This window comes from Littorina saxatilis, linkage group LG16, assembly GCF_037325665.1.
Source record: "Littorina saxatilis isolate snail1 linkage group LG16, US_GU_Lsax_2.0, whole genome shotgun sequence".
NCBI classification, from domain to species: Eukaryota; Metazoa; Mollusca; class Gastropoda; order Littorinimorpha; family Littorinidae; genus Littorina; species Littorina saxatilis.
In genome coordinates, this window is record NC_090260.1 from 6,471,023 (window position 1) to 6,495,490 (window position 24,468).

At 41.2% G+C, this 24,468-nt stretch overlaps 1 protein-coding gene and 1 long non-coding RNA gene across 2 annotated transcripts in view; one reads left to right on the forward strand and one right to left on the reverse strand.

Moving 5' to 3' along the window:
- LOC138949826 (uncharacterized) overlaps positions 1–24,468 on the forward strand; it is an 85,179-nt gene that overhangs the window by 12,509 nt on the left and 48,202 nt on the right. Inside the window, exons 2-5 of the mRNA XM_070321602.1 lie at positions 3,123–3,203; positions 3,615–3,737; positions 11,000–11,140; positions 16,254–16,456. Coding sequence (XP_070177703.1) covers positions 3,132–3,203; positions 3,615–3,737; positions 11,000–11,140; positions 16,254–16,456 — 539 coding nt within the window. The 5' untranslated portion in view covers positions 3,123–3,131. The remainder of the gene's footprint in view (positions 1–3,122; positions 3,204–3,614; positions 3,738–10,999; positions 11,141–16,253; positions 16,457–24,468) is intronic.
- Positions 21,079–23,688, reverse strand: LOC138951559 (uncharacterized). Its single transcript, XR_011451171.1, has 3 exons — positions 23,581–23,688; positions 22,840–22,997; positions 21,079–21,292 (listed from the first exon to the last, which is right to left on the reverse strand). It is a non-coding gene; the product is annotated as an uncharacterized lncRNA (long non-coding RNA).

Below are 24,468 nucleotides of genomic sequence, written 5' to 3' on the forward strand. Positions count from 1 at the left end.
CGCGTAAGGCGAAAATACAATATTTAGTCAAGTAGCTGTCGAACTCACAGAATGAAACTGAACGCAACGCAACGCAGCAAGACCGTATACTCGTAGCATCGTCACTCCACCGCCCGTGGCAAAGGCAGTGCCCGTGGAATTGACAAGACGAGCGGGGTATTCGTTGCGCTGAGAAGGATAGCACGCTTTTCTGTACCTCTCTTCGTTTTAACTTTCTGAGCGTGTTTTTAATCCAAACATATCATATCTATATTTTTTTGGAATCAGGAACCGACAAGGAATAAGATGAAAGTGTTTTTAAATTGATTTCGAAAAAACATTTTTGATAATAATTTTTATATATTTAATTTTCAGAGCTTGTTTTTAATCCGAATATAACATATTTATATGTTTTTGGAATCAGCAAATGATGGAGAATAAGATAAACGTAAATTTTGATCGTTTTATAATTTTTTTTTTTTTTTACAATTTTCCGATTTTTAATGACCAAAGTCATTAATTAATTTTTAAGCCACCAAGCTGAAATGCAATACCGAAGTCCGGGCTTTGTCGAAAATTACTTGACCACAATTTCAACCAATTTGGTTGAAAAATGAGGGCGTGACAGTGCCGCCTCAACTTTCACGAAAAGCCGGATATGACGTCATCAAAGACATTTATAAAAAAAAAATGAAAAAAAACGTTCGGGGATTTCATACCCAGGAACTCTCATGTCAAATTTCATAAAGATCGGTCCAGTAGTTTAGTCTGAATCGCTCCACACACACACACAGACACACACGCACACACACACGCACATACACCACGACCCTCGTTTCGATTCCCCCTCGATGTTAAAATATTTAGTCAAAACTTGACTAAATATAACAACAAGTCGCGTAAGGCGAAAATACAATATTTAGTCAAGTAGCTGTCGAACTCACAGAATGAAACTGAACGCAATGCCATTTTTCAGCAAGACCGTATACTCGTAGCATCGTCGGTCCACCGCTCATGGCAAGAAGAGCGGGGTAATAGTTGCGCTGAGAAGGATAGCACGCTTTTTCTGTACCTCTCTTCGTTTTAACTTTCTGAGCGTGTTTTTAATCCAAACATATCATATCTATATGTTTTTGGAATCAGGAACCGACAAGGAATAAGATGAAAGTGTTTTTAAATTGATTTGGACTATTTAATTTTGATAATAATTTTTATATATTTAATTTTCAGAGCTTGTTTTTAATCCGAATATAACATATTTATATGTTTTTGGAATCAGCAAATGATGGAGAATAAGATAAACGTAAATTTGGATCGTTTTATAATTTTTTATTTTTTTTTACAATTTTCAGATTTTTAATGACCAAAGTCATTAATTAATTTTTAAGCCACCAAGCTGAAATGCAATACCGAAGTCCGGGCTTCGTCGAAAATTACTTGACCAAAATTTCAATCAATTTGGTTGAAAAATGAGGGCGTGACAGTGCCGCCTCAACTTTCACGAAAAGCCGGATATGACGTCATCAAAGACATTTATCAAAAAAATGAAAAAAAACGTTCGGGGATTTCATACCCAGGAACTCTCATGTCAAATTTCATAAAGATCGGTCCAGTAGTTTAGTCTGAATCGCTCTACACACACACACACACACACACACACACACGCACACACGCACGCACATACACCACGACCCTCGTTTCGATTCCCCCTCGATGTTAAAATATTTAGTCAAAACTTGACTAAATATAAAAAGCAGACGCAACACGGAACGAACAGGGTTTAGGGTTAAGACGGACTGTTGGTGGAAGTCGTCGTCTTCAGAGCAGAGCCTCCAAAGACGAAGGAATTGAGAGAAAGGAATGCTGCTTTTGTTGGCAGGATGATGAGAAGAGTTGAAACCAAGGTATGAATGAGCGTCAGTTACTTTGTAGAAGACAGAGGTGGTGAAGCGACCATGCAAGATGGAGATGGAGATGTCAAGAAAGACCACAGCTGAGGAAGAGATGTTGAATGTGAACTTGATGCTTGGATGAAGTGAATGAAATCGAGAAGGAGGGGTTCAGACAGAGAAGTGGCACCCAAACCATCGTCGATGAACCTCTTGTACAGCTCTGGAACTGGGCCAGAATAAGACTGTAGAATGAGGTGCTCAAGATGACCCATGAAAAGACATGCATAACTGGGTCCCATCTTCGTACCCATGGCGACTTCGCTGATTCTGCTTAAACACATGTCCGTCAAACTCAAAAGTGTTCAAAGTGAGAACAAGCTCAGCCAGGCGAACAAGTGTTGTGGTTGGTGGGTAGACAGAATCAGTGGGACGACGATCCAGAAAAAAAATGTAAGGGCAATGAGTCCGTCAGTGTGGGGTATGGATGTGTACAGGGACACAACATCCAACGTGAACAACAATTGGGGTTGAAAACTGGGATGGCTGTTGAGGTGTTCAAGAAGGTTGAGGGTATGTGTTGTGTCTTTGACGTACGTTGGTAGTGACTGTACAATGGAAGTCCAAGTATTCCGAAATGAACTCTGTTGGACAGCTGCAGGCAGAAACGATGGGTCTGCCTGGGGTGTTGGGTTTGTGTATTTTCGGGAGGAGGTAGAAAGTGGGCTGTTTAGCGTCAGACTTCAGCAGAAGTTTGGCAGTGGCGGGAAGATTGTTGTGTTTGATCTGTTCTTTAATTGTATCTGCGATCTGTTTTTGGTCGAGGGGGAGGGAGGCCTGAGGGAGTGGTTTGTATGACGCAGCGTCATTGAGTTGGCGATTGCTGACAAGGGCGGTGCTGTGGTCGTCTGAGACCGAGAACTGTACCTTCGCGAAGCCCATAGCCAACTCAATGACGCTATACTGGCTTGTCACTTTATGAGCGTGATCCAGAGATAAAGAAAGTGTCACACAATCGGGGGGGGGGGGTGGTGGTGGTGGTGTATGAAACTGACACAGCTAGCTACTGAGTCTATATTATTGTTTACTATTCTGTGAGTTCGAAGGTTTGCCGATTGTGTAAGGCGAATGAAGGTGAAGGTTAAGCACCTACCCTTACTTCGGGGCAAAATCGGTGCACAAGGGGCCGGGGTGGGCGCTTACAGGGTATGTTACGGTTCTGCTAAAACACAAGTACCCACTGTTTGGTTCCAGACGCACAGGATGAACATCTCAGCGACTGTCGTCATCAAGGAGGGAGTGATGGACGTGTTAGACCCGCAGGTCCCCTCACAGGCAGGTTCTTTATCACATCTTTTTGCAGATATCACTTGTGTTTTTTGAAGCAAACAATGGTACATGAGGTACTGAGCTAGGCGAGTCACATATTTCAATGATAATTGAATTCAATAATTCCAGGATTCTTTTCTAGTGTGTGTATGTGTGTGTGTGTGTGTGTGTGTGTGTGTGTGTGTGGGTGGTTGGGAGGGTGGGGATGTGCACGCATGTGTGTGTTTGTGGATGTGAGAGGGGGGAGCGTATTTGCGTGCATGCGCGCGTGTGAGTGTGTTTTTCTGTGCGTGCGCCTACCCAGTTAATTAATTTATTATCTAAAATAGTTTAGTTAATACACGTATTCCCTGTAACTGTAACATATATATACTGTATGTGGATACAAATAATGAATTTGTTTGTACTTCCTGATAGATATGGAAACGGCAGTACTGCGTGTTAGTGAAGACTGACATCTTGGTGCTCAAACTATTCAATGTGACCCAGACCAAACTTCAGAGAACTGTGCGTCTCAGCCATTGTCGTGCTGCCCTCAAGGTGAGTTACCTCAATGTGACCCAGACCAAACTGCCATGCTGCCCTCAAGGTGAGTTACCTCAATGTGACCCAGACCAAACTGCCATGCTGCCCTCGAGGTGAGTTACCTCAATGTGACCCAGACCAAACTGCCATGCTGCCCTCAAGGTGAGTTACCTCAATGTGACCCAGACCAAACTGCCATGCTGCCCTCAAGGTGAGTTACCTCAATGTGACCCAGACCAAACTGCCATGCTGCCCTCAAGGTGAGTTACCTCAATGTGACCCAGACCAAACTGCCATGCTGCCCTCAAGGTGAGTTACCTCAAAGTGTTCACTGTCATCAGTTTGTTTGAGCGCCTACATCTGGATCATACACGTTGAAAAGATTCTTGTCCTGAGATGACCCTGTAATTCCCCCGTATGTGTACTCTAAAATCGAAATCACTGTAAATTAGGATTAGAGATTAGTGATTTTTAAATGTATATATGTGTAAAAAGACATCTTTTAAAACAACCAATTGAATTCGTTTGTTTGATATGATCAGGTAATTCATTCCAAAGAGATGTTGCAGAAGGAACAAGTCGCGAAAGGCGAAAATACAACATTTAGTCAAGTAGCTGTTGAACTCACAGGATAAAACTGAACGCAATGCAATTTTTCAGCAAGACCGTAAACTCGTAGCATCGTCAGTCCAACGCTCATGGCAAAGGCAGTGACATTGACAAGAAGAGCGGGGTAGTAGTTGCGCTGAGGGAGGAAAGCACGCTTTTCTGTACCTCTCTTCCTTTTAACTTTCTGAGCGTGTTTTTAATCCAAACATATCATATCTATATGTTTTTGGAATCAGGAACCGACAAGGAATAAGATGAACGTGTTTTTAAATCGATTTCGACAATTTAATTTTAATGATAATTTTTATATTTTTAATTTTCAGAGCTTGTTTTTAATCCAAATATAACATATTTATATGCTTTTTGAATAAGAAAATGATGGAAAATAAGATGAACGTAAATTTGGATCGTTTTATAAAAACAAAAAAAAATTGTTTACAATTTTCAGATTTTTAATGACTAAAGTCATAATATTTAAGCCACCAAGCTGAAATGCAATACCGAAGTCCGGCCTTCGTCGAAGATTGCTTTACCAGTTGGTAGCGCGCTGGATTTGTATTCAGTTGGCCGCTGTCAGCGTGAGTTCGATCCCAGGTTCGGCGGAAATTTATTTCAGAGTCAAATTTGTGTGCAGACTCTCTTCGGTGTCCGAACTCCCCCCCGTGTACACTACATTGGGTGTGCACGTTAAAGATCCCACGATTGACAAAAGGGTCTTTCCTGGCAAAAATTGCTTAGGCACAGTTAATAATTGTCTACCTATACCCGTGTGACTTGGAATAATAGGCCGTGAAAGGTAAATATGCGCCGAAATGGCTGCAATTACTGGCCGTATAAAATTTCATCTCACACGGCATCACTGCAGAGCGCCTAGAACTGTACCCACGGAATATGCGCGATTATAAGCCTCATTGATTGATTGATTGATTGACCAAAATATCAACCAAGTCATTAGTATGTCCGTAAATGATTCGACTGCTGCATCCAGTGGTTCTAAATTAACGACCTCAGGCCAATCTATCATATTGCAAATCATTTCAAAACTTCCCAATATTGAGTTTGGAATAATTATAAATGATGCGCTCAAATGGTCGTTTTAAATTAACTATTTTTTTTAAATTTTAACGTAAGGATAAGAATGGTCACTGCAAACTGGAGGGAAAATATTAACTGCATCTATCATGTCTGGACATGGGGTTAATATCAAGTCAATAAGAGTGGATGTAATACGGGTTTGTTCTGTCACGTACACTACTCGTCATAACAAAGTACACACATACATTTAGCTGTAGATCTTTGTGATGCGGCGAGTTATATTAAAACCAAGTATATTGCGAGGAAGGTAATTCATTCCCCTACCGTATGAAATAAAGAGTTTCATTTTTCATGAATTAGTGTTTATGCAGTGTACCGCAGACCTAGGACACCCCCGAAAATCAAATTCGCAAAAGCAAATTTGCAGACACTAGAATACACAAACAATCTAAATAAGCATGAGTGACCTCGTTGTTGATCTCAAATTGAAGACCAACTCATTTTGTACCTATACAAATGTATTTGGTTCAGCTGTTGTGCCTAGCAGTGTTGTTTTGCCAGTTTGAAGATGACTGGTGTCGGCCTCATCAGAAGCCGTAACATGCGTTCGTGAAGAAATGTAACAGAAAATGTGTTTTGAACAATTTGATAATTTCCTTAATAACAAATAAAATAAAAGCGTTTAATCTAGCATTCAGTGCTAAAGCTCTCAAATCACAGTAGTTACAAGACATCTCAGCGGTTGTCTTCATCGGAAAAGTGAAAAGCCTGACTTGCAATCTAGCGAAAGACACATTCTGTCTTTCCGTTCGGGCGTTGTTTTTGTGTACAATCTCTGAAAATGTTATTTCGAAAAAGGCGGCCGTCATTGCTTTGGGGTTTCCGCCTAGTGGTGTTATAAACCGGTTTCAGACCGGAACACACTGAGGAGATGAAAACAAAATGGCAGCCCCCATGAAACACGAAATGTCAAGCAAAAAAGTCGTGAATAGCGTTCACGGGATACCTCCAGCTTCGCTGGGATAATCGCTATTGTGTTTTCAGCGTAGCAATAGGGTCCGATATTTAGACTCAAACAAGTATAATATATACTCGTCGGCATAATACTTGTCTCGTCTAAACATCGGACCCTATTGCTACGCTGGAAACACAATAGCTGTTAATAATGAGACCAAGAATGGCCTTATGTGGAAAACACGTTTCCTGAGATTGATTGTGATCATGTATCTGCTTTTTAATACACAGCAAAAGAAGAACTGCAGACATGTTCAGTATGTTTGGACTGGAGTGTGTACATGTAATAGCAGTCAGTAATGAAATTGCAAGTAAGGTAAAGTTCGAAAGGAATGCACCATGGACAATTCATTTTACATGATTATAAAACACATAACTTCACGTTACACCGGAATACAGTCATGGGTCTGGTCGAGCGGGTCAACGAGCACGCAAAAAGTAGCACAGGCAAAAACACGCACACACACACACACGCACACACACACACACACATACGCACACCCACACACACATACACACACACACACAAACACACACGAGCACACACAGACACACACACACACATACACACACACACATACACCCATGCACACTTACACAAACACACACACACACACACAAGCACACATACACATGCACACCCACGCACGCACGCACACACATACGCAGTCACATGCACGTAAACACACACACACACAAACACGCGCGCGTGCGGACGCACACAGGGACACACACACACAAACACGCGCACACACACACATACACACATACACACATACAAACACACACACACACTCACGATCAAGAAAGGTAGATAAAGCCGCCCTATCCCCTCTCCCCGAGTGTATGGCAGACGATATACACTTAGCTCACAAACAAGAGTTGTAACAAATTTCGCACCCGAATCCAAGCTTTAAAGCTTGTGTCATTTCATTCAAAATGTCTGAGCCATTTTGGGCTGTCCACTTGACTATCCACCACATCTTTTGATTCAAGATTTGTTCAACAGGGATTACGTGACCGCTGCTCAAATAAGATTACTCCTAAAAATCGATGTTACAAAAACGGAAGGGACCCATTTAAAATCGAATACAAATAATAATAATATATGCAACTTGGCAACGTATAATAACGAGGAAAAAGTGAAAGCAATCCTCTACCCAGAACATTATAATATGTTTGGTGGTTTTTTGACAGACCAGCTTTTCTGTTGGTCCGAGCGTCTTTTGTTTCATCTTTATCTATATATATGACAAAAGGTGATATGCTCCCCGAAGGCCAACACAAAATGCTGGTCTAACAACAAGCCACCAAACATCGTTATTGTCATCATTTTGGTTGTACAACACAATGCACAATAACCCACAGGGAGAACAATAACCCACAGGGAGAACAATAACCCACAGGGAGAACAATAACACACAGGGAGAACAATAACCCACAGGGAGAACAATAACCCACAGGGAGAACAAAAACACACAGGGAGAACAATAACACACAGGGAGAACAATAACCCACAGGGAGAACAATAACACACAGGGAGAACAATAACACACAGGGAGAACAATAACACACAGGGAGAACAATAACACACAGGGAGAACAATAACACACAGGGAGAACAATAACACACAGGGAGAACAATAACACACAGGGAGAACAATAACACACAGGGAGAACAATAACACACAGGGAGAACAATAACACACAGGGAGAACAATAACACACAGGGAGAACAATAACACACAGGGAGAACAATAACACACAGGGAGAACAATAACACACAGGGAGAACAATAACACACAGGGAGAACAATAACCCACAGGGAGACGGATTTTTAGAATTCAATTCTGGGCAGCAAAGCAGGTCACAGTAGTTCTAGATAACACGTCAAACTTGTCTGTCACGTCAAACGTAGCTTGTTGATGCTTTTTTTCCAGTCTGAAAATGTACAGAGCTGCAATAATATGTGTGAGTTCAGTAAGTGTTGAGCATATTTCTTTTATTTTAAGTGTTTTATGACTTTTCGTTGTGGATTTTGCGATTACAGAGATAAGTTGCAAATTGACCATGAGTCGCAGCGGTAATCATCAACCTTGATTGGGTCTTTGAGAGTGAATGCTTACAATCGTCGTCCTCGGAAACACGAATCGAAAGCCGCGATGGTTCCACACATCAAACAATCAGCCTGATTGGCTTTTACTTTGACAATCCACGTTTAACCTGAAAGCTCAAACCCATTCACCACCTTGATTTATTGCATGGGGAACATGAGATTTATTTTCCAGCTGGTTATGAATGAAAACTCGTGAAAATGATGACATCATGTGTTGTTTTGATTAGTTAGCTTGCGTATTTCGTGTGCTATGCTCTTGCATAATTCCTGTTGATGCAAGTGTCGTTAGCATGACTTGTCAAAAACGGGAAGTTTTGCGGCAATTGTGATGGGTGGAAAAGTTGCCAAGTTGTGCATATCATATTTTTTCGTCGATTTTCAATAGGATCTGTTCGTTTTTATCACGTCGAGTTTGGGGGTAGGGGAGGGTGGGGCAGGTAGGGTCAAAAAAAATCCTTTTTCACTCTCATTCAAAGATTAACCAGTGAAAACATTTCAAACAACTTTTTAAGAAAACTTTAATCCTTTTGCAATACAATAATTCAACATTCGAAAATAAATCGTTCTAATCATGAGAGATAAACGATAAATAAAAAGGTCACCAAAAATACCCAACCTGCCCCACCACGGGGCAGGTTGGGTACCCCTGTGGGGAAGGTTGGGTCAACTTGAGAAAAACAGCTATTATCCTGCCAAAATAAAGGTAAATTAATAAATTGACTAGCTGAACGATACCACAATTAACCCGTGTATATAATTGAGATATGAAAACAACCAACCAAACAAAGAAGAACAAGAAAATTGCCAATAGTAACAACTTACCAAAAACAAACACGAAGCAAAAAATAATATTAAAAAACATCAATGGAAAATAACATAACTTCGCATGTCTGTGCGTGTTGTTATTAAAAACATAACTGAAATAAGAGGTCAGGGTTGAATACAAATGGTGCCGTTGCTGTTGCAATAAACAAAACCTGTCATTCTGTAACACAAACAATATTTATAACTCATACACATGAAATACACGCACCCATCAACACACAATCGCGCGCGTACCTACAAACAAATTCACCTATGATTCATATTTCATGCAATAACAAATTTATCCTACATACGTGAGAGAGACACTCGTGAGATAATAATCGTTCAAATCACACGTGTGTATATCATGTAAATGAGGTCATGTCAAGCAAGTCTGGCAGGGACCTGTTTTTCCACTGCTTACAGGGCTGAATATTGGCGGTCGCCCGATCGCCCCCGGCGGGTTCAAATCGCGTCGGGCGGGTTCGAAATTCTGCTGAAATCGCCCGCCGTGCGGGTTCAAATTTCGCTGAAGCACAAAGTCGTCTGTCACTTCTCTACTGCCCACTCATCCCCCCCCCCCCACACTTTGAGAAGGACTCAGGACTACCACCAATCAAGGCCAGACACAGTGGCTAGACAGCTACCCCTCTCCGCCTCACTTGACCGTGTCACCACCCCTCCAGTGCCACGAGCCGCTGGCGATTGCATCAGCAGTCAAAATAGCTACTACCCCCCCTCCCTCCCCCCTCTTTGCGCTATTCACTTCAACCCCTCTCTTATCTTATTCTGCGCTGACCAATCCTTCAGAGACTTTCCTCTCATATAAAAACTCGGTCATTGACCCCGGGTAAGAAGGTCAGTGTCTGGACAGGCAGCTGTGTTCAGATTGCAAGTACCGATCATTGACCCAGGTCTCAAGGCCAACCAGCTTTTACAATGCCTCGACTGCAGGACATTTTCAGTTAAATACACGTAAGTAAAATATGTAGGATAAACAGAATACTACATGGCTTTCGCTCGCAGTTCAATATTAAATTAAAAAAACTCGTGTAAATCTGGTACGACACAGCAAGCCATGTAGTATTCTCTATATGTAAAGAAGGGGCAGGTTGGGTAATGACGGGGCAGGTCGAGTCACTGACCCAACCTGCCCATACCCTACCTGCCCCGCACAGGGTGCACAAAGAAATCGGTCTGTTACGTTTCGATTCAATTTAAATACGAATTTAAACAGCACAATTCACTTCTAAAATGAATCAGGTGTGTATACTAAAGATATCATCCATGAGCACCCTGTTAATCCACGTATAGAACAAAAAGTATGAGAGTCAAAAAAGTCACTTACTGTCAAATTTCATGGTGAAACCACCGGATCCATACTTGCACATCACTACCATTCAAACAAATTGGCGATAGGGACGCACTGGGACATTCAAAAACATAGATCGGAAACGAAACGGGAATATCTTTTCAATTGTGAGAGTTATTCAAGGTGACCCAACCTGCCCCTGACCCTACCTGCCCCACCCTCCCCTACCTTATTTGAGCGGCAGTCACGTAATCCCGTGCCAGATAGCGGTCCGCCTTAAATTCAGTTTGAGTGAAATGGCACCGGTGTTGTAATCGGGTGCGAAACTTGTCACAGTCATGTTTTGCTGAGTGTAGGTTGCTGGAAGTGGAATGTTGCTTGTCTGCAGAGAAACGAGAAAGGCGAGGCAGTGTGTGAGATCAGCACGAGGCAGGGAGAAGTGCAGTGTCTGATGACGTGGAGTGCAGAACGTGTGACGTACAACTGGTTATCCACACTCCAGACCCAGTTAAAAGGCTTCGGTACAGAGGTAGGTACATGACCACAAGACTGCTGTTGTTCTGGGGCGCTTTGAGGGCCTCGTTTCTACTATGAGCGCCCTAGTACTAACATCGGTTGGCGGGTTAATTATGGAAGTATAAGGATAGGATAAGGATACGTTTAATATATTCGAAAGCGAGCTATCGTACAGTACGGCGCTACCAACTTGTTGGAGTTTTTTTCTTGCATGCGTGTATTCGTGTTTTGAAGCCCTGAGACATTCGCTATGACCTTGGGTTCTTTGTCGTGCGCATGCGTGCACACGGAGGTGTTCGAGCTTTATGGTTGCACATTGTGCTAAATGCAATGTTATGTCATTGAAGACACTAATTATGCAGTTATTAGACTTGCCAGAAAAGGACCTAGTAACAAATGTTGGTGTCGGTTTTTTTATTCTAATGTGTCTGCTCAAACATTCTAAACCACCACAGAGATTGTACCAAATAAACTACAGACTACGAGCAAGAGAACAAAAAGAACAAGATGACAATGAAAGTGTACTCACCAGAAACACGAGCAATAAATACAGTGCACGAATAGGACTAGAGGATAACCATGTATGTATCCCATCTAAGGACCAATTTCGACGGATGTCTTCGTCGGCTAAAACATGATACTGAAAGAAAGGAGAGACGACAGAAAGAGAACTCAATTTCAATTTAACATTTAGCTGACGAAGACATACGTCGAACCCGGTGTCCTATTCGTATTGTTATTGTTTGTGTTTTGGGTGAGTACAGTTTCATTTTGTTCACATAAATGACACCTGCCTTTATTTGTAACTCGTAGTAGAAATCCCTTGTGATTTGGCTTCCTGAGATGTGTAGCGAGTGGGTACCTTTATAACTATTGGTACAGTTAATATAAGGATCAGCGGCAGAATCAGTAGCCTGTCGAGATCTACTAGAAGTATATATGTATTAAACAAGACAGCAGAAGCCCCTCAATGCAAACACCCTGTGCTCTGTCTGGTACCATATTCAAAATCCAGAAAATGAGCTTGCGGTTTAGTTGTAAATCGAGGAGTTTGTGAGCCATGAGGTGCAGTTGAATTGTATCGAATGCTGGAGTAAAGTCAACGAAGAGACTACGCGCAGGAGGACAGGTGTAGATGTAGTGCAAGAGAAAGGGAGAGAGTGTTGAATCAACAGTAGTCATATCTGTTTTGCATGCATGTGTAACAAGGGGAAGGAAAACTCGAACATCAGCGTAGAGTGTGCATTGGTTTATTCATCTACACATCCACATCACCTCACACCTTGAACATGCCAGTAAAAAACAACATAAGAAAATTTACAAAATCAGAGTAAAGACATCAACAGAAACATATATGTCATGACTGTCATAAAGACAGTTCTTTCTTTCTTTCTTTATTTGGTGTTTAACGTCGTTTTCAACCATTCAAGGTTATATCGCGACGGGCATAAAGACAGTGAACACACAAATAATTACAGAACATCAACATGTGATGAATCGTAATCACCCGAAAAGGAATAGTCATAACTATATACAGAGAGATCACAAAGAAAAAAACACCTCATGAACATCCGTCTAATATTGTTAACATCCACAATCCCTCCCATTAGACACACCTTCCGCCCAATCCGGTGCTTAAATTCTCTTATAAAATATGATAGCATCACTTTCAACCAGCCATCTGTCTGAACTCATGTGTGATTAAGTTTGTAATGACACACACAATTAAATATGTACGGACATATCATAATAACACAGGCACAACTGGCCTTCCATAATCAACCAAACTAAGTTGACAGCTGAACAAGAAAAGTAAAAATAATGTTGCGAAACTACAGGTAAACAAACTTCAGGGCAGAAAATAAATAATAAACAGGCGGTTGTGGGTCGCCTCACATCACCAGCAGGTAGGCATCAGCAAACATACTGAAAATCCAAAAACCTGAGGTCACTAAGTTAACTTTCATCAAAATCAGTGCCAGAAATTCCAAAAAGTAACCTACACGGATCAGCTTTAGCACAGAAACCTGATAAAAACAATTAAAATTACAAAAGAAAACCCAAAACTGAAGTTTTACAAATACGGCTAAGTCAGAGAAGAAGGGGTTTCCTTGTTTACATTTGGAAGCAGGCGGCCACCACCGGAAGTGATGTAAAACTTCCTTATATGGGAGGAGACTCCATATCTCTAGCTAAAAATAGATCTCCTCTTCTAGCTTCAGCGCCTGACTGACGGGTTTGACCTAGTTTTGGACCCACGCTTTGAGAGCGGCCACTTTGAATCTAGAATTCTAGAAGCAATCAAAGATCTCGCAAAGACTGATAATAACAACGTTCCTTCCAAAAGTTACAGGAAAATATCTCTCATGATCAACATCAGCACTTAGAGTTCATTGAAACAAAATGAGTTAGACTCAAATGAGAAATAAACATTCTGGCACTGCCACGCGCTGATCAACAAGACACAATCAAACAAGTGTTTGTGAAGAAATCTAAATTCTTCAATAAACAAGAGGCGAAGCCATCAAGGCTCACGTAAGAAATCGACAAACACACACACACACACACACACACACACACACACACACACACACACACACACACACACACACACACCCACACACACTCACACACACCCACACACACACAGAAAGAGCATAGGTGAAACTGTGCAAGAAAGCGAGACACTAGATCTAGATCTGTCTGTCTGCATGTAGCCTACTTACAGGGACACGACTGCCAACTAGTCTCGGCCCGCTCAAAATAATAATGACCGAGACTTTCAGTACTTCCTTCGCGTGACGTCTAACCCTCTTACGTCATAATGTGACGTCAATGTAAAGTGACGTCTTCAAATGTTAGAGTTTCTACCACAGACATACACACGCACGCACGCACGCACATACGCACATACGCACGCACGCACAGACAGACAAAGTTACGATCGCATAGGCTACACTTACGTGAGCCAAAAACGCTCGCGCTGGACCCGAGTAGGCTACTCTTTAGATTGGCTCGCTCCCCCAGGATGAAAGTTTTTGTCTTGTGCACGTTTAAGACCAAGTGATTGATCTGTGTAAATTACAGGCATTCCCTTTGCAATATAAATACATTGCATGCGAGCCGAGGATGTGCGTGGTGACTGGCCTTTCTCTTTTATTTGATCACAGTGAAAAATATACTGCCGACCCTCTTGAAGTCTTCATAACTTAACAATATAAATGTTTGGAATGCCTGTGGTGTGAATGTTGGTTTCTGACCAGAAATGCAGATCTATCTCTGGCCGATTCATAAATTCAACCTACAAACTGCGACCTCATCTGTGATCAGATGGCCAAGCAATGCGTGAAATATTTTATTCTAAAGCCTTATGGCTCGTTTCGACAAGCATTAAACGGATGCAATTAACCACATGCAGTTTATTCTTCAGAAAAATGCACACACAAAATGGGTTGGGTTCGGTGATTTGTACATAAACGTCTTCCTCACGATAGATTCGCTGATTTGTCTTATGAAGCCGTCATCAACACGAACACAATGATTGCAGAAGCAAACTCTGTACTTACACGACCGAGACACAAGACTGATTATTTCACAGCTGCAATGTGAATAGAGAACAGATGTTTTGGGTAAGCTTACTCACGTCAGGTCTTCACTGACAAGCTAGGAACAGACGGAAAATTCCGAACAAAAGTAAATGACGTCAAAGTCTCTTTCGCTTTGCGTGTAACTTTGTCATGACGTCTTTTTGTGACGACAGTATCCGCTGGCTGGCTGGCGGTTGAGGCTTCGTCTTCAGCTCCAACACGCACGCAGACAGTCAGGCAGGTCTAATCTGCACCGGCGGTGTTGGAAGGTTTTGATTTAGAAACACTCGAATGTTACTTCGACGAGATAAACGAACCAAAAGTCAAAAGTGTGCCCCAAATTCGGAAAATATTCTTTCAAAACGGCACTGTAAAAACCATCAACATCACTGTGAGAAAATAAACAATACAAACACAACCAGTTCCCCTGTGGAACATTAAGGGTGAACTCTCCCACAACCTGACCTACAAAAATCCTCTGCGTGCGTGTGATGATGCGGGAAACTAGCGCGCTGGCTGGCTGTTCTATCAGGCTGCGTGTTGCCCCGCCGGTGTCAATTCCTCCCACCGCCAAGACGTTTTTGTGGTTTATTTCGCATTTAGGTCCCAGGTAACATTATGAAGTTTTAATACGATCAATCGGACCTATTATCAAGTTAGTGTATCAACTTTTGAACGAACTGCGCCCAGTAGTTTCCCAGCAATAAGCTGTTAAGTCGAGACAGACAGACACACACACAGACACACACAGACACACACACACAGACACACACACAGACACACACTCACACACACAGACAGACAGACAGACACACACACAATTAACGTCTGCTGAGCCCAAGTACTAGCGTACTCGGGGATAAAAGTATCCTAAACAAAAAATGAGAACATGAAAATTATCTCATACACACAAAAACTTTCCACAACAATAAAAATACAACAATAGAGACATACCGGTCTGGGAATCAGATCAAACTGGTGAAACGCAGCCAGAAGATAAAAATGTCGTCACTCATTCAAGATGGCACAACGAGTAATGGACAGATCTAGAGCAATACCGGACTGACTGCAGCTAAAATAACTGGGCAATACAAAATAGTGCGCTGACCACACGCTGAACTCACAACTTACACAAGTAAGTTGCAGAAAAAAACTTGCCCAAAGAATACATAAATAGAACAATTTCCCAATTACAAATGCAATTTTCCTACAAAAAGAGTCTACACGATTATGTTTCTAATGGTCATCTTAAAATCCCTACACCAATTCAAACGTCAGCTATGCGTGGCTGGCTGGACCAATGAGACTGGGTAAATAGGTCAGCCTCTAAAGAGGTCAGTCTTGGGGAATCAGGGGAGCTAACCTACTAGCCGAAACGGTACACAGTGAATACAAAGAGGGCTAGCAGACGACGCAAAAGCAAAGGGCTGTAGTCTACAGCGAAAATACGTTGTGAACAATAATTAAGTTATACTTTGCCTGTTCACACAATCATGTAATCATGCATACGTAATTGGTAAGGCTGTTACCATCACACAGGGACCGGCAGTGGAATGTGCTCCGCCGTGCAGAACCTCTGGGTCACCGGGGAACGAGGCTGTCTCTCCAGCCCCGCCCTTACACCTGAGTCTGTCAGTCAGCACATCGCCACGCCCACTCTTGTCATCGCCACTGACAGGAGCACAGGCAGGTGTCGCCACCAGCACCAGTCACAGCACAGGACCCCACCCAGAGTCTGAAAGGTAGTGTGTGTGTGTGTGTGTGTGTGTGTGTGTGTGTGTGTGTGTGTGTGTGTGTGTGTGTGTGTGTGTGTGTATGTGTGTGTGTGTGTGTGTGCGTGCGTGTGTGTGTGTGTGTGTGTGTGTGTGTGTGTGTGTGTGTGTTTGTCTGTATGTGCGTCTATTTGTATCTGCGTCTGTTTTTAAGTATGTCAGTGTATGTCTTTCTACATATATATAAGTTTTATAATGATTGTAATGTGCCTTATTCCCCCCTCTGCTTCTTTACCTCTGTAAACTTGTAGAGCTAGTTATTTTTCGATAATGACCCAGCAACCAAACAAATAACGAGCCAGCAACAGCCTGAATCCTCGATAGTGCAATGGGTTGAGAAGCTGTTCTGTTTTGGTACTACTTTTGCGACTGAAAAGTTCCGAACGCTCTATACGTACGAAATATACATCTCTGGAGCAAACAATACAAACATACCGCATTTAAATTAACAACTACAGGCCTGAACACATGAATCTCCATATAAAATCCATGAGTTAGGTTGTTTTCTGAATCTAGATCTGCCGTGCACACACCGTTCATCACAAGCAAATTCCCAAGGCTAGTAACTCATACTCTTGCCGACAAGAGTAGTTCCCCTTCTTTTAACGCAGTTTCTTCGACAACACTGACTGCAATCCGACGGTCAGTTTTCAACAATATTTCATTTTATAAACAGATCACACGCAACCAAATGCACACATCTCATCAATGTAAACAACATAAAGCGGTTTCATACACTATTTTCCCCAGAAAACTGAACTTCATACAGTAATTAACGTTGGAACACGGGTGCAAAAGTTCGTCTGCTAGTCCCATTTGACGAAAGAACATTATCCTTAACGATACTAAAACATAAACAGAACACACAATATCTGCCTTTACCGCCACAGCAGAATAACAGCATATCTGTGTACTTGATTTTAGTCCTAAACAGGGAAACTGACAAGAAGTGTTAACAGAATGGAATGATTTGCACGGAACTATACAACCGCGCATTAATCGATCGCCTGCGCAGGTTGACTGGTTGAGTGATTCGGATTCGATCAAACTTTCGCACAAAAACTCCTGTTTTCTTTGAATAACTGAAGAACGGAGGAATAAAGAGGTTACACACCTCGTCTCAGTGATTGTTAAAAATAATGGTCTCAGTTCGCGGTCATGAAAAAGCTCGCTGAAGCTCGCATTTTTCATGATCCGCCAACTTCGACCATTATTTTTAATAATCACTGAGACTCGGCATGTAACCTCTACATATCTATCTTTTGAATGGGTAATGTGATGACGGAATAATTATATTTGTGTTTGAAAATATGTGTAAATTCTGTTAGGTATGGTCAATAGTCTTTTTTACACCAAGGCTATTCTAGGCGACCTTGACCTTGGCCCGCTGTGCCTCGGGCAAAGTCAACCACTTTTGCGCGTTGTTTGAATGGTGGAGCTGTACGATGGTGCACAAACATTGCTGTTATGGCGTGTGTGGAAGTGATTTAAGACACCGTGAGAGATCACACATGGTCGGTGTTGGATGGGTACCGTTTTCCAAACCCTCTAGAGATTTAGAAAAGTGCCGAAAATGGATTAAACTATGTGGAAGAACGATCGAGAGGTTCAACATCGAAAAAGTCAACAAAGACACCTACATTTGCACAAAACACTTCGTCGGGGGGCACTTGAAAATGACATGCTGCTTTTCTTCATAAGTATAAATGGAACAAAACAGTATTCACAGCAGGCAGTTTTAAATCACGCAAGGGTCATTCTCCAGGTGTGTTCACGAAATACATTGTAATTTTAAACAGAGACAATTTTCAGTTCACGCTTGAAGATGATTTTACTGACCAAGTTTCTCCCCATATATTTCATAACCCTGCAGGTGAAAATGGGAATACCAGCACAGAATGATTGTCAGTGAACATTTAATACCAACACTTCAAACTACATCACTCATCATAAAACAGAAGCTGTGACTTGGATTTAAATGAAAATCAAAAAGTGGAAAAACTCATACTCTGATAATTGTTGTCCAAGTGTTTCAAACTACATCACTCATCATAAAACAGAAGCTGTGACTTGGATTTAAATGAAAATCAAAACGCGGAAAAACTCATACTCTGAGTCTGATAATTGTTGTCTAAGTGTTTGTGTGGTTAAAAAAACAAATGTACCTGATCATGAATGAAATCAGAGCAACCCATATGATCATTAACCATTCACTGCCACTGATCCATACTATTTTTTTTTAAAAGGAGATGGGTATGGAAGAGGCAGTGCTACTGTTAGTGATTCAACCATCCTAGTGCTGTGAAATGGCCCAGTTAGCATGCTAACGTTAAATTAACGTTAAATTAACGTTAACGGTAAATTAACGTTTACCGCTAACGTTAATTTGCTCATGTGATAAAACGTTAAATTAACGTTAACATTTAACGTTAATCTAACGTTAATCTAACGTTAATTTAACGTTAATCTAACCATAATATAACGTTAAAATTAACGTTAATTTAACGTTTTTGCAAACATAAAAATAACCAAAATAAAACCAAAATCAAACCATAATATAACGGTTAGATTAACGTTATTTTAACGTTTTTTAAACGTTTATTGCTAACGTAAAAATAACCAAAATAAAACCAAAAAGAAACGTTTTATTAACGTTTATTTAACGTTTTTTTAACGTTTTTTGCTAACATAAAAATAACCAAAATAAAACGTTTTATTAACGTTTATTTAACGTTTTTTTAACGTTAGCATGCAAACATAAAATTAACCAAAACAAAACCATAATCAAACGTTCTCATGCAAACGTTAAATTAACGTTCACATGCAAACGTTAAATTAACGTTCACATGCAAACGTTAAATTAACGTTAACATGCAAACGTTAAATTTACGTTCTCCTGAAAACATTAAAATAACATTTGCAAATACAAATTTGAAATAATGCACAGAAAATTCAAGATCACAAATTTTATTTAACATTTAAATTGTTGAGGTCTTTAACAATTCAATATGTGAATACTAATTTGATAACAGTAACACTTTTAAAATGTTAAACAATGCATGCTAAATTCCTTCAATTGCTAAAACATGAAAATGTGAACTAAAAAAATATTACAACACATTTTTCAGTCTCAGTAAAATACCACAGCATAGTATTATCAATCGAGCAGACAAAAATTATGTGTGGACTTAATCTCATTGAAGCAACGCTACATTGACTAGTTTGAATTTGATAAAAAAAAATCATTAGAAGGCGATAACAGGATCAGCAATTAAGAATTTCAATCACAATGCGTTGGTATGGGTTCATCAAGGTAAATACCATAGGGCTGTGCAAACTCATTATTGACAGCGATCACTGTTAATGACAAAATCAGAGATGAAAACAATACACAGTATTTGCACAATCAGTAATACAAGCAAGTCAGTAGCACAAAATATGAGAAACAAAGGGATGTAAGCGCTATTAATGCATACACGTGTGACAAGCATGTAAAGTCTCTTGTTCATTCCAAAGCGTGTTATTCTCACAGGTGCCAAGAAAATTGCTTCCACATAATCTCACTTACTCTTGTTGCACATGTCATATAGCAGAGCAATTACGTCCCTTTGTTTCTCAGATCTTAAAATAGCGCTCTGCTTCATTAAGATTCTTTCTGATGTAACCGTGTGCCGAAACACTACGATCACCTCGGGAAGCGAAGTGCAATCAAACAGGTTTGAAAATGTTAGGGCTAATTTCTTAGCCCTATAAAAACTGTTATGCAAACCCGAAGGTTTCCATGAACATACAGACAATCGGAAACTACCACACCCTATCACAAACAGATTTCCACAAACCACGGGTGTTGACTTTAAAGGCCAACAACTCGGGTGCAGAGTCTGCTGTGAAAGGAGCGGTAGCCTCCCCTGTCACAATCGCCCCCGTTTGAAATGAACCTCGTCCCGAAGTTCCGAACCGGGAGACCACTGTCCATCCCAAGTTCGCAGAATGGGAACAGCACGAACATGTTCAGTGGTCATATTATGCCATTACCTGAACATATCATGCCGAGTCCCATCCCTGCTCGCAAGCGCCAGATGTAACCGTGTGCCGAAACACTACGATCACCTCGGGAAGCGAAGTGCAATCAAACAGGTTTGAAAATGTTAGGGCTAATTTCTTAGCCCTATAAAAACTGTTATGCAAACCCGAAGGTTTCCATGAACATACAGACAATCGGAAACTACCACACCCTATCACAAACAGATTTCCACAAACCACGGGTGTTGACTTTAAAGGCCAACAACTCGGGTGCAGAGTCTGCTGTGAAAGGAGCGGTAGCCTCCCCTGTCACACTATCACAAAAGATATTAACATATTTTGTGGAGTAGCTAGATGAAAAACAATCATCGATGAATAAAAATTAACAAGCAGCGAGACTGCATGTTTTCTGCACCACTTTGCCAAACATGTGTGTGCACAGTGAATATTTGTTTATGAACTGTTGGTGTTAGTCCTGAATGATGGCACCCATGTAAATGAGGCTTGATGCCGGGCTGCTTTGCAAACACAGCATTCAGAAGCACACTGGGTCAGCAAAGGTGTTGAATCTTGTTGGTGAGATGGTGTGCAATGATGTCCTGTAGCACTAGCAGCTGCCTGCACTCGCTCTTTGACGCTGGTCAAACTTCTGGTCGTAGGTGAAGTCCACCTCACAGAATATGATGATGGTAATGGTGAGGGAGTTCAACTTCTGTTTGAACTATGTGGCCAGGCCCAGCTCCCTGACTTTGAAGTGGTCATAATCTTATGCAGGATACCAACCTGGGATAGAGAAGGAAAAATGGTTCTTAGTCAATGGCTGGGATTACAAACTAAATCACACACACACACACACACACACACACACACACACACACATACACACACACACACACACACACACACACACACACACACACACACACACACACACACTAACAGACACATACACTAACAGACACATACAGTAACAAAAACATACACTTACAAACACACATACACATGCATTAGCAGTAACAAACACATACAATACATGTACTAAGAAACACACCCATGTATACACACAGACACACACACACACAGACACACAGGCGCGCATACACACACACACACACAGGCGCAAGTCCACATATATGCAAAATCAAAAGTCTCAGCCCAATTTGTAACACGAGAGAAAGAGTGTGTGTGTGTATGTGTGTGTGTGTGTGTGTGTGTGTGTGTGTGTGTGTGTGTGTGTGTGTGTGTGTGTGTGTGTGTGTGTGTGTGTGTGTGTGTGTGTGTGTGTGTGTGTGTGTGTGTGTGTGTGTGTGTGTGTGTATGTTGCAAGCATTACACAACTGATATTGAAATTAAGCACCACAGGAAAAAACAAGTCGCGTAAGGCGAAAATACATTTAGTCAAGTAGCTGTCGAACTCACAGAATGAAACTGAACGCAACGCAACGCAGCAAGACCGTATACTCGTAGCATCGTCAGTCCACCGCTCACGGCAAAGGCAGTGAAATTGACAAGAAGAGCGGTTTAGTAGTTGCGCTGAGGAGGATAGCACGCTTTTCTTTACCTCTCTTCGTTTTAACTTTCTGAGCGTGTTTTTAATCCAAACATATCATATCTATAATTGATATGTTTTTGGAATCAGGAACCGACAAGGAATAAGATGGAAGTGTTTTTAAATTGATTTCGAAAATTAAATTTTCATATTAATTGTTATATATATTTAATTTTCAGAGCTTGTTTTTAATTCAAATATAACATATTTATATGTTTTTGGAATCAGCAAATGTTGGAAAATAAGATGAACGTAAATTTGGATCGTTTTATAAAACATTTTTTTTTTTACAATTTTCAGATTTTTAATGACCGAAGTCATTAATTAGTTTTTAAGCCACTAAGCTGAAATGCAATACCGAAGTCCAGGCTTCGTCGAACATTACTTGACAAAAATTTCAACCAATTTGGTTGAAAAATGAGGGCGTGACAGTGCCGCCTCAACTTTCACGAAAAGCCGGATATGACGTCATCAAAGACATTTATCAAAAAAAAAGAAAAAAAACGTCTGGGGATATCATTCCCAGAAACTCTCATGTCAAATTTCATAAAGATCGGTCCAGTAGTTTAGTCTGAATCGCTCTACACACACACACACACACAAACACACACACACACACACACACACACACACACACACACACACACACACAGACAGACACACACACACACACGCACATACACCACGACCCTCGTCTCGATTCTCCCCTCTACGTTAAAACATTTAGTGAAAACTTGACTAAATGTAAAAAAGACGACACTGAGTTAAACAATTCACTTACTGGTCAACAGTGTGAACTTTCAGCACAGACAATGGAAACTTCGATGTTTTTCCCCCTTCTGATTGAATGACTTTGGTACAATCATCTGTCATCAATGAACTCATCATTCTTCCCACCAGTCCAGACACCTTCCCACCAATTGCAGACTTGTTTGTTATCTGAGCGAATAAAAGTCAATATAAATACATGTCATGTGCACAGGAATGAGAACAAGGATTCTCAGTTAGGCCACAAAAAAAAAAATAGGTGTGGTTACGGTAACATAGCCAAAATAAAATAGGGAAGGAAGGTAGGCAATCCCTTTTTTTTTAAACTTTTTTTTCCAACGTGTACAAATTAAACCTAGTTGACAGGGAAATAAGTGTGCGACACGGGCGCTTTCGCTTTCATTGCGTTGTCTGCACTCGTTTATTTGGGTTTTTTTGGTTGTTTTTTGACAAATGTAATAAAAAGTTATAGGGTCGGCCCCAAAAAATAGGGTAGGTCGGGTTACCGTAACCACACCTATTTTTTTTTTTTTTAGGCCTTATCACAAAAACAAAAACAAACAAGCACAGAATGACAACATGTTTTCCTAAATGTTATTAAACTTAAAGACAGAAAAGTTCATCATACCAGTCCATCACTGAAACAGAAACGGTTGATATATGAATTTATATTAGTGTGTGTGTGTGGGTGGGGGGTGGGTGGGTTGTGGGTCTGTTGCAAGCAATACTTATACATGTACCAAATTGTACTCACTGTTTTCAAAGCTGATAATTGTAAACCTTGATGGGTTGTCCCCTTCCAACTGCATGCTTTGGTACAGCCATCCTTCAGACTGTGGCCCCCTCCCATTGCCACCTCTCTCTCTCCATTTGTAGACAGGATTTTTTTCATCTGAAAGAAATAATGTCCAATTAAGTAGATGTGCAACGCCAAGGCACTGCATACCCCAGCGAAAGACAAACCTCTCTCTTACTCTCTCTCTCTTTCTCTCTCTGAAACACACACACACACACACACACACACACACACACACACGAACACACACACACACACACACGCACTCACTCACTCTCTCACACACACTTCATACACACAAAACACACCCCGGCCATACGCACATATAGACAGACGGACATAAACACCTTTACAAACAAACACACATACACACACACATACACTTACGCACACGCACATACACACACCCACCCACTCTCTCTCTCTCTCTCTCTCTCTCTCTCTCTCTCTCTCTCTCTTATACAAACAGACACACACCCACACACACACACTGTATGCTTACATACGCACGCACACACACACACACCCCCACACACACATCCATCCACACACACACACACACACACATTGACTCACACATTGACTCACACAAATCTCATACACACAAAACACACACTCATACGCACATAGACCGGCACGGTTGGCCTAGTGGTAAGGCGTCCGCCCCGTGATCGGGAGGTTGTGGGTTCAAACCCCGGCCGGGTCATAGCTAAGACTTTAAAATTGGCAATCTAGTGGCTGCTCCGCCTGGCGTCTGGCATTATGGGGTTAGTGCTAGGACTGGTTGGTCCAGTGTCAGAATAATGTGACTGGGTGAGACATGAAGCCTGTGCTGCGACTTCTGTC